This window comes from Stegostoma tigrinum, chromosome 29 (genome assembly GCF_030684315.1).
Source record: "Stegostoma tigrinum isolate sSteTig4 chromosome 29, sSteTig4.hap1, whole genome shotgun sequence".
Taxonomy (NCBI): domain Eukaryota; kingdom Metazoa; phylum Chordata; class Chondrichthyes; order Orectolobiformes; family Stegostomatidae; genus Stegostoma; species Stegostoma tigrinum.
The window spans coordinates 14,918,702-14,941,268 of NC_081382.1; the positions used below are offsets into that span (position 1 = coordinate 14,918,702).

The 22,567-nt window shown below is 38.9% G+C and overlaps 1 protein-coding gene across 3 annotated transcripts in view; it reads left to right on the forward strand.

Annotated features, from left to right (window-relative positions):
* The window catches only part of LOC125465340 (astrotactin-2-like), a 1,528,414-nt gene that overhangs the window by 1,005,475 nt on the left and 500,372 nt on the right, over nt 1–22,567 (forward strand). For all 3 annotated transcript variants that reach the window (XM_048558686.2, XM_048558687.2, XM_048558689.2), the window contains one exon: nt 254–519. In XM_048558686.2, coding sequence (XP_048414643.1) covers nt 254–519 — 266 coding nt within the window. The remainder of the gene's footprint in view (nt 1–253; nt 520–22,567) is intronic.

Here is a 22,567-nt window from a genome sequence, read left to right on the forward strand (position 1 = left end):
AGCCACAACATTGTATTCCTCACTCTGTTCTCTTACCTTAATGTATGGCGTCATCTGCCTGCACTGCATGCAAAACAAAAATTTTCATCGTACCTAGATATATGTGACAGTACTGATTCAAATCAAAAGAAAAGTATCTGCAATGGAAAGTGTTTAGCTGGTCAGCATTCTGCTCTATTTATTCTTTAATGATGCACTACAGATCATTTCCTTATGTCCATTTACATTAAATTTTCCATGTTCTTACTTTCAGAAACAACTGAATTGGGGAACAAGAAGGAACTCAAATCGATACCATTTATTTCATACCTCTCAAGTTTACTGGGTGCCCAGATGCTGTCAGATGAGCAGCCGATTACTGGCGTGGAGATTGAGTGCGAAGAGAAAGGGCAATGCCCCTCCATTTGCCATCTTTGCCATCGTCAAGGCAAGGATCAGGCCAGTCCAACACCTGTGCTGCTGGAGATCACCAGTATAGTGCCACTGTACCACTTAATAGAGGGAAACTTGACTAGAGAGGTAAGTGGAATACATGGTATTGGCATCTAACCCCACCTATAGGACTTGAAGTTCCAAACAAAACACAGTTAGCTTAAAACAGTGCGTAACAAGCCCAAAAATATGCAAATTTGTGAAGAGGAATGATTAAAGTTTTCAAGAAGATTTGTAGCTCGGGTTGTGGATGAAGTTGTAGACATGTTTGCCAAACCAATGGATTTTGTTGCAAACGTTTTGTCACCCCGCTAGGTAACATTGTCAGTGCTCCTTCGGTGAAGCGTCAGTGTTTTGTCCCGCTTGTTATTTGTATGGGAGGCTGGGATGGCTGGTATTATTTCCAGGTTTGTTCCTCAGTGGTCAGTTCACAAGGTCAATGTATTTGTTGATGGTGTTCCGGTTGGAATACCAGGCCTCCAGGAATTCCCTGGCGTGTCTTTGTTTGGATTGTGCAATTATCGATGTGTTGTCCCAGAGGAATTTGTGTCCCTCGTTGTCTGTGTGTAGTGAAACAAGTGAGAATTGTTCATGTCTCTTGGTGGCCAGTCAGTTTTCGTGTACTCATACTGTCAGTTTTCTTTCGGTTTGGCCTATGTAATGTTTCTCACAGACCTTGCATGGTATAAGTATCTAATCTCGGTTTTGCTGGTTATGGGGATGGGATCCTTTATGTTCGTCAGTAGCTGTTGCAGGGTGGTTATCAATTGTGGGTTGCCCTGATATCTAGGGTCTGAGTAGTCTTATAGTCACCTCTTGATGTACGGTAGGGTGATGAGTGATTCTGGTCGTGCTGTGTCTTCCTGTTGTGATCTGCCTTGGAGGTAACGGCAGATTGTGCACAATCCCTATGGTACTCCTAGATAACAGAGTTGCCAACAAACCAACAACTACCCTATGATAGCTACTGATGAATGTAAATGATCCCATAACGAAAACCAATGAAATTAATGTAATACATAAAATACGATGCAAAGACTGTGAGAAACACAACATAGGCCAAACTGGAAGAAAACTGACAATACAGACACATGAGCACCAACTGGCTGCCAAGAGACATGACCAATTCTCACTTGTCTCGCTACATGCAGACAACGAGGGACATAAATTTGACTGGGACAACACATCGTTAATTACACAATCCAACACCAGGGAATTCCTGGAGCGTTGGTATTCCAACTGGAACTCCATCAACAGACACATTGAATTAGACCCTGCGTACAAACCACTGAGAAACAAAATTGGAGGTAATACCAACCACCACAGCAAGCCGAGGCATATAAATAACAAGCGTGACAGAATACCAACACTTCATCTGACGTACTGACGATGCTACTGAGCAGGGTGACAAAACGTTTGCAACCAAACCCATCAGCTCAGCGAGCATGTCTACAACCTCAGAAGAATGATTAGTTTACTGTTCAACGTTGCCCCCGAAATTTTTGGTGAATGATGTATTGGTGAATGATGTCAATATATCAAGAATCATAAAAGAATTCCGAACTCAGTAACAGTCACTGAATAAATATATAATGTGTGTGGTAACGTATGAGATGTTGCATTAAAGAAAGGATGTTCTTAAGGTAGAATTCAGATAGAATTACCAGGAGGTTGCCAGCAAGGCATTGTTTTGTTAAAGAAGGCTTCTTGGAATTCATTAAGGTAAGGTGATAAATGCTAAAAGAATGGATAATATTTCTGTTTTTTTTTTAAAAAAGTACCAGCATCAAGATCTCCCAGGTTAGGCTCAGGGTGATTCGGAAAGCTTCCCTTTGCTTTCACAGAATGTGCTGTTGTCAGAATTGTTAAAGAGATTTGAATCAAAGTAACATTTAAAACATCTGGTTTACTAGGATGTTGCCTGGTTTTACTAGGATGTTGCCAGGTTTTACTAGGATGTTGCCTGGTTTACTAGGATGTTGCCTGGTATGGAGGGAAGGTCTTACAAGGAAAGGCTGAGGGACTTGAGGCTGTTTTCATTAGAGAGAAGAAGGTTGAGAGGTGACTTAATTGAAACATATAAAATAATCAGAGGGTTAGATAGGGTGGATAGGGAGAGCCTTTTTCCTAGGATGGTGACAGCGAGCACGAGGGGGCATAGCTTTAAATTGAGGGGTGAAAGATATAAGACAGATGTCAGAGATAGTTTCTTTACTCAGAGAGTAGTAAGGGAATGGAACGCTTTGCCTGCGACGGTAGTAGATTCGCCAACTTTAGGTACATTTAAGTCGTCATTGGATAAGCATATGTACGTACATGGAATAGTGTAGGTTAGATGGGCTTGAGATCAGTATGACAGGTCGGCACAACATCGAGAGCTGAAGGGCCTGTACTGTGCTGTAATGTTCTATGTTCTATGTTCTATCAGCCTCCTTTGTGACTTCTCTCTTTAAAGAAGACTATTTTTCAGCGGTTTGCCATGCCAAATCAATACTGATCTGAGACTGTCCAAGTGCTTTTCATTCATAGCCACCACTATAGACAGAGAAGAAAAGAATTTAAAATCAGACCTTCCTGACCAAAGTCCAGATTTCAAATGGTAATATTCAGGGCAGTCTCTCCATTCCAGATTATTAATGGTTAGTTTGTATTCATTAACCAAAAAGAATGAACAAAATTATTTCTGGAGTAACTGAAACTTAATTGCCATTGTTTGTTGCCAGGCAATGGTTATAAAACATTTTTCAAGGGCACAAATGCGCCTTCAAATAAAACTTTTTTTCAGCTGTACAACAAAAATTACAGCGCATTCAAGCGCTCCCTTAGTTTTGTTATACCTTTTTCATATAAAGACCTGCTGTGAAAGAAAATCCTCTGACCTCAAGAAAACACAACCTGTACATTGTTATAGTTTACAACCTGCACACCGTAATCCACTCAAAAACTTTGCACAAAACATTTTTACGATTTCGGACCTGAGTCAGGTTTGCACTGTGGTGTGTATGCTTTGCTAGAGTGTGTGACCAGTCTGGATGCAGAGGTGGATCAATTAGAAGGCTGAGCTTGCTTCTCCAACACAAGATCCCCGCCTGTTATAGTGCCTAAAGGTCCCTAAATCTCCCCCTTCACTCTCAAAACCACCTTCCTTGCCAGTCCAAGCCCTGATGCACCCATAAATCCCCTTCAGATTCTTTCATGCTACTGCAATATATGTTCCATAGCTCATATCCAGCATGAATAATATGGAGTCCTCAAATTCTTTCCATTGTGACTGCAAATATTTCACATTCCTTCGGAAACAATGAGCTTCTCACCATCTAATGAAGTCCTCCATATCATGGATCCTCGGAGAATAAAAAAAGTTTTCTAGATGTGGGAAGCCTTGTAATTCTTGAAATCCTTGTAATACAATCCGGAAACAATAATAAAAAAAGGCACAACATGTTCCTGCAACTTCTTGAAGCTGTCGTTCACGCTTAGATGAATGAACCACATCAGCACAGTCAAAATCTACAGTGCTGCCCAAGCAATAGACTGCTCTTTAGGAAGAACAGAACATTCAAAACAGGGCGCATATCAATCAATTACACATGGTTAAGAGTTCTTTTTTCAAATGTATGTCCCAATGATTTTTTTTTAATCAACTAAGAAGGATGATAGCACAGACTGACAGCTTACTTTTATACATTTGTCATTGCAATATGAAGTTGATTGGCAATGCACTTATGCATGTGAAAAAATACAAATATTTGTCAATGTAAGAGTCAACATATCTTTAAAGTAGCTGAATTTTATTTAAATGGAGAACTACTGCAGATTACTGCAACACAGAGGAATTTGAGATTCTGAAACTAGCGCAACAAGCTGGCACGCAAGCAGAAAATAGGGAAGGTAAATGGAAGCTAAGCTGTTGTTTTAAAGGGAATGGAGTACAAAAATTGGGATGGCTTCTAAAACTATACAAGACAATAGTTAGATTGCCCTGGAAGGCTACAAAGAGTTTGTTCACCTTAGTTAAGAAAGATATACCAGAACTGGAGGCAATCCAGACAAAATTCTCTCAGTTGATACCAGGCATGGGGAAATTCTTTTATGAGGCGTGGTTGAGTATGTTGCAGTTTAGGATAATGAGAAGTGACCTTCTTGAAAACTGTAAACTTCTTAGGGGGCTTTACAGGGTAGATGCTTCCCTTTGTGGAAGAGTTTAGACCGAGCAGGCGTTATCTCTGCATAAGGGTCAACCATTAATGACAGAGATGACGAGATTTTCTTTTCTCCCTGAAAGTGTTGAATCTGTGGAATCATTTACTGTAGAGGCTGTGCTATTTCAGGCTGTAGTAGGTAGATTCACAATCAGTAGGGAAATGAAGGGTCATGAGGAAAAGGCAGGAAACTGAAGTTGAGTTTTCTCAGATCAGCCATGATTTCATTAAACAGCAGAGTGGATTCAATGGGCCAAATGGCCTACTTTGATATACATCATATGGTTTTATATCCCAATGATGAATGACCTAATCCTTTTGCTGAATCATAAATTTCCAGAATTGTTGAAGTCCTGTAATTTCTGACCTTGCTGAGCTCATTCTGGTGTTATACATTGAGTAGCTCAAGTGTGGTCTTCCTTAGCAAAGGAATTTTTTTTATTGTTCTTTCAACTCACAGTAAAAGCATATTTCATTAATATCATACCTTAATGGACTAAACCATCCGTTGAGCTTCACTGGAGCATAATTGAACAGGAAACAAAATTGTCTATGGGCTGGAGAAGATGATATCAGGAAGGGCAGAAGTAGGTATATAGGAGAAACTTAAATGAGGAAAGCAAAGAAGAGGTTTGAGGATACAATTCCGGAGCTATGCTCTAGGCATCTAAAGAAGTGGCTGAAAGTGGTGGTGTGCAGGAAGTCAAACTTTGCACAAAAGGCCTGAACTGGAGCTTTTAAAATGTTTCAGAATTGAAGGTAGTTGTAAAGCTAATAATTCCAGCAAATTCATTCAAAAAGTTAATGCATACATTTTTGAAAAGTTACCAGTGGATTGTATCTGTTTCTTTTGCAACCATGTACACCTTAGCTTTCAAAGGCATTAGCCTTACTCCAAAAGGATTTAAGATTCTATTTTCACAACAGACATTATGATGGTATGGTCTGAAACCGCTGCTCCATTCACACAAACACTTTTTCAAAAATAAAGGACAGTAGTTATGTTTACTTGATAGTGTAATAGTTTATTGTTTTTCCTATTTTTTCCTTCTTGGGGATCAGTGGTGACAAGTTAAGATTGTGCGCAGCACAGCTGAAGTTAAAATAAGGAAGAACATCAGAAGATACTTTGAGAATTATGTTTAGATGATTCAAACTTGACTTTCAATCTTTTATACATGATTGGAGAAAGGAGAGTCTCAGAAAAGGAAGGGATAGTATATTCTCGAGGCGCTGGTTTGAAATGATTTAAAATAGAAGTTGGCATAGTCTCAACTTTACATAATCTAATTGAGTTTTATTTGCCTAATTAATGGATATTTTTCAACATACCGTGAGTGCTTGGTTTATTCACAAATCATCTCTCAAATAAAATTGATGAATAATTCAACCAGGCTCTTGAATTTAAATCTCAGTTTGCATGCTATTGATTGCAGTGACTCTTACTAATAACATTCAGGCTGGAATAATTTAACATATTTCCAAAATCCATAAATAGTTTCAATATTGGTCCCACCACCTCACTTGCCACCATCCCACCTCCTGCCAACAGGATTACTTAACACATTTAAGTAAGTTGACTTCATTGAATAGAAAGATGATGACTAGTGAACATGAATTAGACTTCTCTGTAAATAATAGTTTCTTCTCCTGGGGTGCTCAGACGTCTCAAATAGCTACCCCATTCCTTCAGTATTCCTCAAACCTCATGTTTTCCTGCAGGTGACCAAGACTTGATTCATTTTTGGGTAAGCTGATAGCATCCCCCATGCCTCATTTTTCAGCATTCAAAGGGCAAGTCGTGGTACAGTCTTCATTTTTTCTGCCTAATGAGTAGTAACCCCAAAAACATCCCATCCTACTCTCTCAGCCAGTCCTATAAGCTAGGTATTAGCTTGCTGATGTTCTTCCCCTATTCCGTGACTCTATAGACTCTGGCAGTTGATTGGATATCTCCACTTCATCCTCCAGAATGTCTATTCACTTGTGAACAATGTATCTGTAATGCAAGAACAAAGAAAATTACAGCAGAGGAACAGGCCCTTTGGCCCTCCACGCCTGCACCAATTGAGATCCTCTGTCTAAACCTGTCATCTATTTTCTAAGGGTCTGTATCCCTTTGCTCCCTGCCCATCCATGTACCTGTCCAGATACATCTTAAAAGATACTATCGTGTCTGCCTCTACCACCTCCGCTGGCAACGCGTTACAGGCACCCACCACCCTCTGTGTGAAGAATTTTCCACATATCTCCCATAAACTTTCCTCCTCTCACTTTGAACACACTGAAAACAAGTATAATGTGCATGTGGCTGGTTTTAAGAGTTTAGGCAATGGGTGAAATTGTTGAGCCATTTTTACAAATGTTATCAGCTACGATGAGTCTTATTGCTTTAAACAAATATTATCAGAAGTCAGAATGTTTTGGTTTACACAGTCGTATTATATTGCATTCATGTAACAATATTAATATGGCAACAACATAATATGTAAACAGCTGTACTGAGAAACTGCTCCAGAAATCACCAAACCTGAACAACATTTCACTTGCATCAGGGTGGTGTCATCATGCTGTCACCGTACCTGATATCAGTATGCATGATGTAGACTCACCATGTAAACTGTAATGACAAACACTTGGGGAGACTGTTTTCCAATTTCAGAATAGATAGTGCAAACGGCTGTGAATGTGGAAGGCAAAATTATTAAAATAAATGCAAATTTTATATCCCTGTTGTACCAAGGTACCCTAGATGGGAAAGCAGTGAGCACAGGCCCCTAAAAACAGAGTAAGTGGTCTAAGAGTCAAATACATGATACTGAGTGACCTGGGTTTATTTTAAGAAGCAGCCCAAAGGTTTTAAATTCAGTCAAAACATGCGGCATCTCAGTCTGCCACAGAAAATATTTTTTGTTTTAATATCCAGCTATCATACTTCAGTTAAAATGGAACAGATCAAAAATGAAAGAGCCAAATTAAAAGATTTAATTGACAGGAAGGAAGAGAATTTTTATTACTACCATCTTGAAAATAACAATAAGAAACATGTCATCACGTGTATACACCGACTTAGGTAATAAGCTTAAAAGGAAGATTTGAGCATGTCTAGCACTGGCAAGAATATAAAGACAATTTCAGTTTAATGTGCTTAGCATCCTTACATTGTGAGAATGACCTGAGTCCCAACTGTTTAGATTTTGTTTGTTTACTCGGCAGTGGTGAAGTTTACAGATATTTTTTGAATTCTCAGTGCATGGTTATCGTTTCAAGTTTTTTTTTAACAAGGCACTAACTATGATGTTGAGAGACACAGGGAGAGAAAATATCCTCTAGCTCTTGCTTACAAAGCCGGTTTTCTTTGTCTTTGCTCTGCTGGTCAAAAGCAGCTGTTGTAGTATAGTTCAGAATGAATTCCAGAGTCTAGTTTCATTGTATTTTCACAAGCTTTCTCAGTACAGCTGTTTACATATTATGTTGTTGCTGTATTAATGATTAATGATAATATTAATGATCTGCCAGCAATTTTTAAACCAATGTAAGAAAATGGAGTAATATAGATCTGAGTTTCAATACCTTTCATAACAATGAGAATTTTGTCTTTGACTGATCTTTGTTGAGTGATGTTTCATAAACTTGACAGACTGGTCAAGTGATCACAGCAGCAATTTTAGTTCACTATATGTCCTTTCATACAGTCACTTTAGTCCATGAAACGCTTGGAGATTAAAACTGAACATTGTAAGTTAAATTGCAATAGGTCATGTGTACCATTATCATGACAAATTGCAAGTACTATGAGGAGTCAGTATTGAGAGATTGATGGAAATTTTGCTTTTGTCTTGAAGCGCTTGACACTATTTTCCTCAAAGGTTGAGATCACAGAAAAACAGGGTCTTCATCATTTCTGATCAGAGATGATGGGAACTGCAGACGCTGGAGAATCCAAGATAACAAAGTGTGGAGCTGGATGAACCCAGCAGGCCAAGCAGCATCTCAGGAGCACAAAAGCTGACGTTTCGGGCTCTCTGATGAAGGGTCTAGGCCCGAAACGTCAGCTTTTGTGCTCCTAAGATGCTGCTTGGCCTGCAGTGTTCATCCAGCTTCACACTTTGTTATCTTCATCATTTCTGTTTGTCCAAGGTTATTTTTTTTTTGCCATGTAGTTGTGATCCAGGTCACAAGCTCTGAGATTAATTTTAAGATTATCTTTCTGTCTAACCTTGGGGTGCCCTGTGGTGCAGGTTCCCTAACCCCACTGGTTGTTGAATACTGTTTTTAGCAGGCAGAAATCCTTCAAGGTTACTTTTATCAGGGAATTGTTGATTTTGTCATCCAGTGTGGTGTTATTGGAGACAATATACCAAAGACAGCAAAGTGATTGTACTAAGTGGTGAAGGAGGGTGGGTCTTGATAATTACTATGGGCTCTTGGTATACATGTCAGAGTGGGTTCATATAAAATCTCTTGTCTTCAAAAGACTTATTGTCATGCCAAAGCAGCTAAGGTTTGGGACAAGTGATCAACAAACAATAGAATGGCCTCCAGAGTATGTGCTAAAGGAACACAGGCATCCATACAGCCGTAGAGTCACAGAGACTCTTCAGACCATGCCGCTCATGATCCCAAACTAAATGACCCCACCTGCCTGTACTTAGCCCATATCCCTCCAAACCTTTCCTTTTCATGAACTCTCAAATGTTTTTTAAACATTACAACTGTACCTGCATCCATCACTTTCTCTGGCAGTTTATTCCACACATGAACTACTCCCTGTGTAAAAAAAAAACTGCCCCTTTTATCCTCTCACCTTAAAAATATACCCCTGAGTTTTGAACTCCTCCGTCCGAGAGAAAAGATCCTTGTCATTCACTGTAGCTATGCTTCGCAGTGACAAGAGTTTACTTTTGAAAACACTGCTTGCAAACACTGAGTAATTTAGTGAAAAATGATGGCACAGTGCTGCTTGAATGATTCAAATAATTGTCCACTTTGGCATCACTTCAGCTGCTATATGAGCCATCATTTGTGGTGGGTCAGCTCACGTCTCAAGTATGTGCTCTCATTAAACATTGAGAACTTTACTTTGATTAATTGTGTAACTTATACATGGAAACAATATTTTATGGTTTGAAACATCAGACAATGCTTTCTTGCGAAGTATATTGTGAAGTACTTTGTTCAAATGCTTGTTGAATTATATTCACTTTTCTGCACTGAACCACTATCCTCTCAGATCACACACTTGAAGGCTTCTTTATTCTTACAGGCACAATTGGTATCCTATAGCAGGTCCCTTTTCTTTAAGATAAAGAAAGTTGAAATTAATTGATGAAATAAAATATTCTAGTTATGCACTTTAAGTAATCAATGAAGTCACATCCTTATAACAACATAATGTACAATACTCCAGTCTGATAGTGAAGAGTAAGTGTCTGTCTAGGAAGAATGAAAAGACATGAACTTTCAGAGCACCTTCCTAGACTTCAGGATATCCCAGACCATTTCACAACTAAAGAAATAGTTTTGAAGTGTAGTCACTGTTGTAAGGGAGGAAAATTCAGAAGCCAAATTGCGCATGGCAGGGCTCCATAAAAAGCAGAGACATGCAAACAACAGAGCATGTGAAATATGCAACTGTTTTAATGTATTATAGCAGTACTTCTGCAATTCTCTAATGCTTATAGCAATCTTCCCAAGACATAAAGATGGGTCGGAGATAGGGCTATAGGACAATAGTTGTGATTATTCAATTCATGCCCATCACTTGTGAGGCTAAATGTTGGTAGCTATTATGTAATGTTATTTGAGACAGTAAAATATCCCTAGATGCAGAATCGATCGCAGGAATAGAATCAGACAAGATGGACTCTAAGGCATTAAGTCGGGTGGCAAAAAAAATTGTCAGAAGAGGTGACTAAAATTTTTTATCAAAGAGGCAGTTTTTCAGGTGCATCTTAAAGGAGGAGAAACAGTTAGAGAAATTTAGGAGGAGAGTTCGGGTAAAATTCCTTTGCCCATTATCTTGTCAACAGTGTTAACATGTTGTTTCAATTGGGATGTTGAAAGCAGGTATTCAAATCCACCATTGTGGTTACTGTTGGTATTGTTGTTAGCCTTCTGTCATGGTTGAAATGCTGAGACATCATAATTATCATTCAAAAATATCCTTGAGAAATTTTAAGAAACTTCAAATTAAAAAAAAACTGTAATATACTTTACAAAAAGGCCAGATATGACATATGTAAGCTTATCTATCTGAATATATCACTTTAAGAGCCCTTTGATAAGCTTTACAACAAAAATTTGCAAAAAAAACTTAAAATATTTGCCAAATGTTAATGCTTCTGGAGTTGAAAATGGACTGCATTACAAACTAACTGCAGCAGCCCGTTCAGGCAATGCTGACTTTTATTGGGTTGTTGTCGGAAATTGAGGAGACAAATCCATTGCAACAGAGGTCCCTTTAATTTAGCACTAAAACATGTTTTCAAATATTCGTTGATACCTTTCACATAATAAAGCATTTTGGTATCATTTGATATCAAAAATTGTTATCCAGTTAAGATGTTATGAAATTCATGGCAACAATTCACTTAGATATGAGAAAATTATGCACATCTCATAATAACGCCAAGATGATTATTTAAATGAGATTAAATTGGTCAACAATTTATTTTATTTATCAAATGCTGTAATTGATTTCAAGACATTTCTTAAAAGCAAAACGAAAAAACAGATGTGAAATTCATAACATCTTTATTTATTGACAACTTTGAGGAATTGTGCATCAATGTGTTATTTCCAAATTTATCTAATTGATTTTAAAATGTTTGTGAATGTTTTTGGAATGTCTCTTGTTGTCAATCTAGCCAATTTAAATTGTTGTCTCAAGGCAATTCCAAATTAGACCTGCAACTGATGCACTAATTTAAGATACAAACTTCATATGAATTGAAGAGCAACCTAGCTGAGGATTGTGTTTTTCTTGGGTGGCCAAAGTGTTATTTTAGATACAGTTTAGATATGTTTAGAAACTGAAGTTAACATGCTATCAAATCAAAATTTCCAGGTGGTAATTTGTCTGATTGACATTATTAGAATAACAAAGGTGCAGCATTTAAAAGATGAGAAATTTCAGGATTGATTATGTGATTGAATAATATAAAAATATATAATCATTTTAGAATATTGCTTCTTGTTTAAATTTGCTTTCTTGTTTCTCCATTTTAATGGCTCCTCTGCATAAATTATGGGGTATTATTGATCCATGGAATGTGTCGTATGAATTCATATTTTATTTCCATGCCCTTAGCTTAATTCTATAAAAGTGTGCATTACAATTGGGCTTTGAGTAGTTTTATTCACAAGGTGGCGTGGGATGCTCAGTATCCTGTTGCATGGTTTGGGGATATGGGGAGCCCTAGGAAGAAAATAAGAACACTCAATGTCGCTGACATAAGAATGTGCATTCAAAGCGCAGGAATGTTTCTTTGTTGTTTTTGCTGGAAACAGAGGGAGAAAGGTCAAAGGAAACAGAGTGCAGATCAAGAGAGGCCCCAAAATGGGAGAGCATGAGGCATGAAAACAAAGAATGAGTGAGGGAGAGGAATGTGCTCATTGATAGCAGTGGGAATATAGCTTGAAACGTAATTTGCGAAAAGAAGGATGCAAAACAATCACAAAGAAACGTTAAATGTTTTCCAAAGTAATAAGAAATCTGCTCATCTTCCCATTTTCCTCTTCTGTCTCTGAAATCAATCAGGTATTCTAGTGCTGCACTAGAGTGCAACGGCTGGTTGCTTGCTGCAAATGTCTAGAGGTTAGCATTCTGTAAAAAATATTGGCAAAAGAAATAAGGGTCATTACTTTATGTGACTTGAGGTCATACGCCAATACAGATACTGTAATGTGCTAAAAAAAAGTTACTAAATGATTTTTAGACCTGACAAATCATTCTGAGTGCAAGTAATCTCTAACTTTTCAGGTTTACAGAAAGGTCTGCTATTAGCCAAAATTCCAAGGCTTGTGCAGCTTTGTAGCTGAGATAAAATATTTTGATGAACTAATTAACACATTCATAGGAAAGCAAGATAAAATTGCTTTAAAAAGTCAGAAGTGAAGTGAAAATGCAAAATGTAAGAGTAGTTAAAACGATGAATGGGAGCCGAAATAAAGTTTAAGGGTGCAGTCTTTCCCTGTGCTGAACTATTGATCTCAACAAGCACCAGGAGATGCCAGCAAACAGCCTGACTGTTTTTTTGCATAGATAGGAAGGAAATGAAGTTCCTTGAAAAGACAAAGATTTCTCTTCAAAAATTAAATGGTTTAAAGGTTGGGGAAGGATTGGGGTATTTTGGGTGGAGAGCAGTGGGAAATATTCAGTAGTTGGCCACGAGAACATGACGGAGATGTGTGCTTGCTAGATACTATGGAATGTTACTTGATTAGCTTTGGAGGTTGGGGACTTTTTTTGCAGACTATTAATATTCATTCTTTTGTATTTGAGAGGTCTGGTTGACTTTCACATAGATTATTCTTGAATTCATAGCTGATTGTTGATTGGAATGAGCTTGTTGAATTGTTCCCATTCCATTTTCTTAATTTATTGGCATCAGTTCCATGTTTTTTGTCACATTATTATGCATTGATATTGAAGATATATTCCTGAATCTCAGAATGACTGGGATTGCATTATTCCTGTCTGATTATTCTGCAGTTCGGCTTTACTGCAGGACTATTGCTGTTTTATTTTCTAAATCGTACATTTTCTTGTCTAGCTTCTGTATTTTTCTTCTTCTCAACAATTTTTTTAGCTACATGATGCCTTTATTTTCTGTTTCTGAGGTTTGTTCTCTATAATCCACAAACACAAAGTGAATGTAGACCACAGAAGTTAACTGCTAAATTATCAGAAAATAATATTGAATCCATTATTTTTGCTATGAGATTCTAGAAGGGAGTGTCTGGGCAGATCTTGAACTTGCTACCCAACATAAAGTTTGCATCGTGACTCAGACATCACAAACTGCCTCATTTTCAATTTTCCCGCAATTTCAATGTAAGAGATAATTGGGTGATCAGCTGTTTAGGGTGTGCATCCGCAATGTTTGAATATTCTCTCAATGGCAGATTAAAACAATAGCCACTTGAAGAATTGCCTTGACCACTGAACATGGACTGACCCTAGTCCTACCGATTTGAAATATTTCTACAATCAAGGTGCAAACAATGTTTCATTTTGCTTTTGAGAGTTCAGTTTGACTCAGCTTCAAATTATTTCCCTGTGCTATTTTTCACAGCTCATTAATGCACAAAATATTAAAGGAACATACAGGATTGAAAGAAACCATTGCATTCCAAATGGCCAGTCCCAAATGCTACACATGTATCTTGATCCCACATTATTAAAGTGGGAAGAAGGGTCCAGACCCGAAACATCAGCTTTCCTGCTGCTCTGATGCTGCTTGGCCCTCTGTGTTCATCCAGCTCTACACCTTGTTATGTCAGATTCTTCAGCATTGGCAGTTCTTAGCTTTTCTTATTAAAGTGCTTGCTCTCCGAGTAATCTCCTCAGTTTTCTCCTTAACCAGTAGACCAGAGCTCCTTTGATAGTTCCATCCAAACCCATGACATGCAATACCTAGAAGCACAAGCTTGTGTTTTCGCTTTGTCTTTGGATCAGAATGTAGGATTGTTTCTGATTCCCAAAAGGTGAATGGCTTCCATTTGATGGAATGGATAGGGTCAGTAAAATAAAATAAAGGTTGCACCCTAGATTTTCCGATGGTCAATAATTGTTTCTGAGATGGGGAACTTGCAGAATCCCCATCGTAACAGACTGAAGGAATTGCCTGGGACGTTGAAGATTTCACTGGGCAATCCCTCTTGGAATCCTCTGAAAGCATCTATTTGGATTGGAGAATTTGGAGTGTTTTGCTGGAGTTAAGCAGATAGTTAGTCAGGAAAGACACCTAATCTAATTCCTGAATAACTATTATCTGAAATACGTTTTATATGAAGCAAAACTGCATACAGGAAGCATCCTCAACACCACAAATCCCACACATCTACGCTGCTCACTCATATTTAATTCAGCAGGATTCCTGCTCTCTGTTAAGATAATGAGGTGATGTCTTTCCTTCTATTACTTCACGCCATTCCAGTTCTACAATTTCCACCAGCTCTAAACTCCTGTACAGTGCTGCAAAACCAAAGGAATTCCCGTATCACACTCCACCACTGGCATTCCCTCCTCCCATGACCACAGTCCTAAGAACCATCTCTCTGCATTATTATTGTCCTTACTTTTAAAATCCCTTTTTCTAACTACCTGTCTGTATTTCCACTACACTGCTTCCCATGGCCCCCATACCGCCCACTAAACTCATTAGCCTGCTCAGGACTCTGTTGTCATGAAAAAGCACTGTCCCAAAACAAGTCGTTGCAAACAAAAAACACTGATAACATGTACCTACTTTTCATATTTTGCTTTGAATGATCTAATGCTGGTCAGAAAGAAACAAAAAATTCCTAATAGTGTTAATGTTAAATAGAAACATGAAATAAAAAGGAACAGATTTTTCAGTAATACAAAAAGAAAAAAAAAACCTGTAAACCTGTTTAATCAAACTGGGCTGATTGTTTTCATCCACTGAATGATGTTGGTATTGGTGAGAAATTTCAAACAATTTTGTGTGTTTGGCAGTAAGGAGATTCCCTACATCCAGGACATAATGTGCCATTTTCTAACCAAGTCGGTGAAATAAGATTCTAACCAGTTAGCAGGGAGATGCCAGTTTTCAGGTATTAGCATATATCAACGTCCTCTTTATTACCTCATCCCAGGTCATTGATGGACAGTTTCCCATTCTCCTGTATGCTGGATCATAGAATCCCAACAGTGTGGAAGCAGGCCACTTACTAAATCCCACTATCCCACTAATTTATCCATGCTAAATTACCCCGTAGTATTCAGGAATGTGTAGATCTGGTGACAATAAGGAGATGGGTCTGGGTGGAATGTTCTGAGGGTCGGTGTGGACATGTTGGGCTAAAGGGCCTGTTCCCACACCATAGGGATTCTGTGATGATTCTTGGAAGTCCACACTGACCCACTGAAAAGCATTCCACCCCGCCCGAGTAACCATGCACTTCATGCCTAATCCTTGCCTGAGTATCCCTGGACATTATGGGACAATTTAACATTCCCAGTCCAAATAACATGCACAGCTTTGGGCTGTGGGACCAACCAGAGCACCTGGAGGAAACCCACACAGACACAGGGAGAATGTGGAAACTCACACATTACAGAACCTGCGTTCCCGGCGCTGTGAGACAGCAATGCTAACCACTGAGCAACCATGCTGACAATTCCAGATGTGTAAAGTCACAGTGGGTACCTGATAACTCCAGTTCATCACTCTGCACACCAGGCACCAACCTCTCAGGGCACACGCACCGAGCAGTGACTGCATGCACCTGTGTCCATCAGGACCTCCAGGTCTCTGTCGGATAAGTGTACAGCCAATATTCCCCTGCCTAACCTGTCTGAGACAATTGATGGGAACCATGCATCACACATTTAGATTTCCAGTACAGGGCTGGGTCCACAGCTGAGCTTTAAAGGTGGCATTGGTGCCAGGATTCCAGGGAAATCCCAGCAGTGTTGAGTACTTCTGCATGTGATGTGTTGGTGCGTACGCCAAATGGGACACCATAGGAGTCTAGTGCATGAGGCACATTTTGGAAGATTGCACAAGAAAACCTGATGGGGCTCATGCAGAAATCACCGTCCATGAAACCGACCAAAAATTGCACTCAGCCAATTTCTTACAATATTTACCACTTTGTTTTTGATACAAAATTACAACTGCATTAAAAAAGTTTAAGTTTCCGAGCTAAGAAGTCTAAATCTGAGTGAGGAGAACTTGGAAGCATGTGCTTTGAAGTAGAATGTTCCTTTTTCGCATGGATTAGCAGGAAGAATATTTTTCCGTGAGAAGTACGACTGATATTTTCATAAAAAGCAGAAGCTTTCAGGCTTGATTGACTTAGCAATGTTTCTGAAAATGGCATAACCAAGAAATAATACTTTGACATCTATTGGAGGTTTAAATACATCTACTCAAATCAAAGTGTGCCAGTCACAGCCAGATTCTGAAAGAAGATTGTATGACCTCAAAAATGTGGGTTGAAATAATAACAGACAGATACAAATGCCATAGTGCTATCACCATTGTATATGCACTGCAATTAACCCCAAGCCTCCTTCACTCCTACCCATTTCCCATACACAACACAACTTCCACTGTCATTTCAGCTATATTGTTCTGTTTTGGAAGTAAAATTAAGGGTTTCCTGATATAATGTGATTTAATCTGTTATCTGCAGTTATTTTGCATTAGTATTTCTGAATGTCAACAACACTTTTTCTGAAATTGGAAAGGCAAACCAAGTTAACATTTCACACCATTCAAACTGGTTTTGATGAAACGTCACAAGCCTGAACTGTCAACACTGTTTCACTCTCCAATAGATTCTGCCAGACCTACTGATTATTTCCAGCAGTTCCCATTTTTATTTCAGATTTCCATCAGCTGCAGAATTTTGCTTTTGCAATGAAATTGTTTATTTGTAAAACACCAGCAAGTTTCCTGCAGGTTCCAGTAATCCCTTATGTTTCATGATATTAAACATCAGTCATTGATAGGGAACAATGCCCAGAAGGGCACTGCAGACAAAAAAAATTTACAAATTTACAAAACTGAAAGGATTTGAGCTGTGGAAGGGTCACACATTGGGGGAATGTGAATTGCTTCAAACATTGTTATCTATTTCCGCAATTTCTGCTAATGACATGCTACTTAGTCTGACACGTGTACTCAGTAAGAAAGGTCACTGGTATAGATCCATTTATTGTATTGGTAAGGCACAATGGTTACTTCATCCGTATGGAGAAGTTTTGTGAGTGAGGTCAGAAAGAATAGAATTAGCTTTATCTGAAAAATTGATTGATAACACTCATAGCCACTCACTTTCATGTTCAGGTTTTGTGATGTGTTGAATTAATAACAGCGACATTTCAAAGATATAATAATTCTAAAATCAGGAAAAAAGCAAAATTAACTTCCAGATATTTGTCATGCATGCACATTTGGCTTTTCTATTCAGTTATCTTTTGTCTACTTTTCTGTTTTTGGTACTGTGTCATTCAGAACTGTGAAGCTATTGGCATTACAATCTCTTAATTCTGAGGGAAGTGAATGTATTTTTTCATGAACATGACTTGATTCATTTTCCCTTGACCCTTTGAGTCAGGATGGCTCTGTTAGTAGAACCATAGAACACCTACAATGTGGAAACAGGCCCTTCAGCCTAACAAATCCACACTGACATTCAGAGCATCCCACCCAGACCCATCCCCCTATAACCCACCTAATCTACACATCCCGAAACACTATGGGCAATTTAGCATGGCCAATCCACCTACCTGCACATCTTTGGACTGTGGGAGGACATAGATATGGGGAAAATGTGCAAACGCCACACAGGCAGGTGCTCGAGGCTGGAATTGAACGTGGGTCCCTGGTGCTGTGAGGTAGCAGTGCTAACCACTGAGCCACTGTACCGTAATATCTTCTTCCCATCTAACTTAGTGGAGATATGGGTTCAAGCCACATAATGGACCCTTTAGCTTTTTCATTTATTCATTCATGGGATGTGTGTGCAGCTGGCTGGCCAGCATTTATTACCCATTCCTAGGTACCCTTCAGACAGTGGTGGTGAGCTGCCTTCTTGAAATGCTGCAGTCCACTTGTTGTGTGTTGACCCACATGCCATAAGGGAAGGAATTCCAGGATTTTGATCCAGCGACAGTGAAAGATTGGCAATATATTTCCAAGTGAGTGGCTTGAAGGTACAAGTGGCAGTGCCCCCATGTATCTGCTGCCCTTGTCCTTCTAGGTGAAAGTGGTTTGGGTTTGTAAGGTGCTTATCTGATGATCTTTGGTGAATTTCTACAGTGCATCTTGTAGATGTAACACGCTGCTGCTATTGAGCATCGTTCATGGAGGTGACAATCAAGTTGTGCCAATCAAATGTGTTGCTTTGGCATGGATGACATCAAGCTTCTTGAGTGTTATTAGAGCTGGACCCATCCAGCCAAGTATATATTCAAAGCTTACGCATCAGTAATGTACTGAAGGAAAGCAGGGTCATTTTGTGGTGGGAAAGCCAACCTCTGTATGAGAAATTGTGGGGGTTCACTTGAACAATTGGGCCTGTGGTTGCCTTGGTGACTGGCCATAAGGTCTGCTGGTTGATGGCAGCAACAGAGGAAGATGTGGAGTTGGTAGATATCTCTGTGTCCAACATTCTCTTCGGATTTTTGAGAGCAATGTTGGCATATTTGAGGTGGGCATTGGGACTTGTGCTGCTGGCTTACACGTGCTAGGAAAGTATTCAACTCTTCATGGATTGAAATGTTTCACCTTAAACTGTCTGACCTTTTGTCAGCTGAAGATAATTTTTTCTTACTCAATACATTTAGCATCAACCATATAAAGAGTCTCTGGAAAAGGAACATCTATGTTTTCCAGTATGTGTTTTCTTATGATACACTTTTAATTTCCATCTTATGGAAGAGATGTTCATCCATGGTTCCAGCGGCCTCGTCATTTTTTTGCTGTGTGAATTTAGATGTACTCAAAGTTTCCCACTTAATGACAGTACTTGCCCTGAAAAGTGATCTGTTGGTTGAGATGTGCTTTCAACATTCTGAGCCTGTCTATAAAATGCAAATCCTTTCTATTTATTCCTCACTCCCATGTCCCTATGTTCACATTTACAAATATCTTCATTGCCATGTTTGTATTTAGCCAACTGATTTGTTGGCCTCTTTATGTTTCCAACTGTCCCTGATCACATAATTCCACATTGGCTACCACAATTCACTCCCTCCACTGCATCCACTGAGATCACTCTTTCAGTGCCTGGTCCAGGAGATTTTCAACCCTACATTAAAACTGCAGTGATCACTAAAGCTAGTTCTTAACATTGGCAGAACCAAGAGTAGAATATGAGTTGGGAACACAGAAGGAGTGGAAAGCACATAGTGAAGCCAACAAGCAGCATAGTTTTAGGGGTCTAACATACAATGAGTGATACCCACTCCTGATTTTGCACAGGAGCTATTAAGATGTCATGATGCTCTCCCCACCTTGCTGCCAGAAAGTCACAGCTTGATTCTTACACCAGGACTTGTTGACCATATAAATGTGGCCAAATATTTTGATTGCAGATTGTTTCAACACACCTGATGGCTGGTGGCATGGGTTGGCCAGCCATCCTGCAGAAATCAACAGCAAACCATTGAGTACTTTGCCTTTTAGCATCGGCGTATTCCATAGAAGTCCATGTTCAATCCTTTGAAACAAGGACTGGAGAAAAGATAGACATTCTTGATTTCAACATGATGGGAGTTCAGTGATGAAAGTGCCGAAAGATACATTTGGAGATCAAGATGAACAATAGAGTTAAATTCGAACAGATAATGATCACAGCAGTATTGATAAAACAGAGCTTGAGAGTTGAATGTATGAAGTAGGAGGATTTGATTTGATATGATTTAACTTGTATTGTCATGTGTATTGAGATACAGCGAAAAGCATTATTTTGTGCGCTATTCGGTCAGATCAGCCTTACATAGGTATATCAGGGTAATTGAACAGAATGCAGGATACAGTGTTATAGCTACAGAGAAGTTGTAGAGAGAGATCAACTTTAATATTTGAGAGGTTCATTCAAAAGCCTGATAATAGTGGAAGCTGTTATTGAATTTGTTGGTCTGTGTTTTCAAACTTTTGCATCTTCTGCCCGATGGAAGAAGGTGGAAGAGAGCGTCTTTGATTATGTTGGCTGCTTTCCCAAGGCAGCAGAAAGTATAGAGAGAGTCAGTGGATTGGGTTGTCTTGGGACTGGGCTGTGTTCACAACTCTCTGTAGTTTCTTGCAGTCTTGAGCAGAGCAGTTACCATATCAAGCTGGATAGAATGCTTTCTACGGTACAGCTATAAAAATTGGTAAGAGACATTCTGGACATGCTGAATTTCCATAGCCAACTAAGGAAATTGAGGAGTTGATGTGCTTTCTCAACCACAGCATCGACGTGGATGGAGCTGGACAGATTGGTGATGATTGTTACTTCTGGGAACTTGACAGTCTCGAGTAACATGCTATGCAGACCACATTGGTTCACCAGGGAAAGACAGTATTGATGACTGCCACTTGCACAGCTTGACTACAGGACACACCCGATGGTGTTGCGTGTCCCCAGGGCTTGCCATGACAGAGTTGAAGTCGCATGACATGAATGCATTTCCTTCCATGGTATCTTGAAAAGACCGATTGGAATTATGGCATAATTTGTTCAACAATATGGAATAACCTGTTTCAGCTTTGATGCATAACCAGCTAGATTGACTGACATGAAGTAAAAAGAAAAGATATCATTGCAATAGGATTCAACTGTTTGGTGGACAATCTTCTTATGCCACATAGCTCCAATTTCTAACTCAATCCAAAGCCCAGACTGAATAAAAATCTATCAACTTCAATTAACCTAGCATCCAATGTCCTTTAGGGAAAGAATTCTACATTTCCATTCTTGCTTGGATGACAAGGGACTTTCTGGTTCCCTTGTCAAATCATTAGTGGCAACTGGTTCTGCATTCCCAAAGCAAAGGAAAACTTTTTCTTTGTATGTAAATAACCCATTGAATTTCTTTATCATTTCAAGTGTCTCTGTTAGATCTCATTTAAACATTCTAAACTCCAAAAAATTCAACCTCAGTTTATTTGGCATATTGTCCTTACTTAATCCATTCTAATGTGTCAGTGAAGCCCAGATCTACCGGAAGAGGTAGAAGGCTGGTTTATTCTCCTTGAAGTGGGTGTCCAAAACCGGGTTACTTTTGGGGTTTGGTCAAAACCCGTAAAACTAAAACTTAACTTCCTTCCATTTTCATTTGAGTCTCAATAACATAATATTCTATTCACCTTTTCAATAACATTTTACACATTTATTTTGCATTGTTTTATGGGCATGCTCCACAGTTGCTACTTATATCTAGAAAATGTTTGGATTTGTCAGTATTAGCTGTGAAATGGATGGAAGCGTATGTTTCTTTTTGTACTTACATCAGCTTGACTTTTGCTCGCCCTTTTAGCTGTCAACATCCCTCCCAGGAAGAGTTCAGGATTCACTGTCAATTGTTAGTAAGTCAACTTCACATCCTAGAATGATCAGCTGCCATCCCTCTCCTTTGTTTCCTCTCAGATGAATTATTTCAAAGCAGGGAAATAGAGATCAAAGTGGATCCAAGGTTGATCTCTTAACCTACATTTCTGTTCTTGTTTTGACCCTTCGTACTTGGTGGTAAGATGACAGGAACATTCATTTTACTTCACAGAAGTAACCAGTCCTGTTATGTTTCTCTGTCCTTTGAAACCTCGTCAAAAGATTGTTTTTTTCCACATTTCCTTTCATTCAAAATTAAATCCCTCGTTAGATACATCCATGTTTTACACAGGGACTTCAAAAAGTACTTCATTGATGGCAAAGCACTTTGAGACATCCAATGATTATGAAAAATGCTATATAAATGGATTGCTTTTCTTTCTAGTTAATCAACCTCAGTTTTGAGGGCTATTAAATTGTCTCACTATGTTGTGGGTTATCAGTTATCTCTGGCACTATGGATGCCTAAAATTAAAAGATTTATGTAATAGCTTTGCCCATTTCCCTCTGCCAGTTTATGGATACTACAAATATTTCAGTAAAATTTAATAATTAATGGATTCATGGCGCTGTCTTGTATTAATTGTATTCAGTGATGGACATTAATTTGTATTGCTCTTGTTTGACTATCCAATACT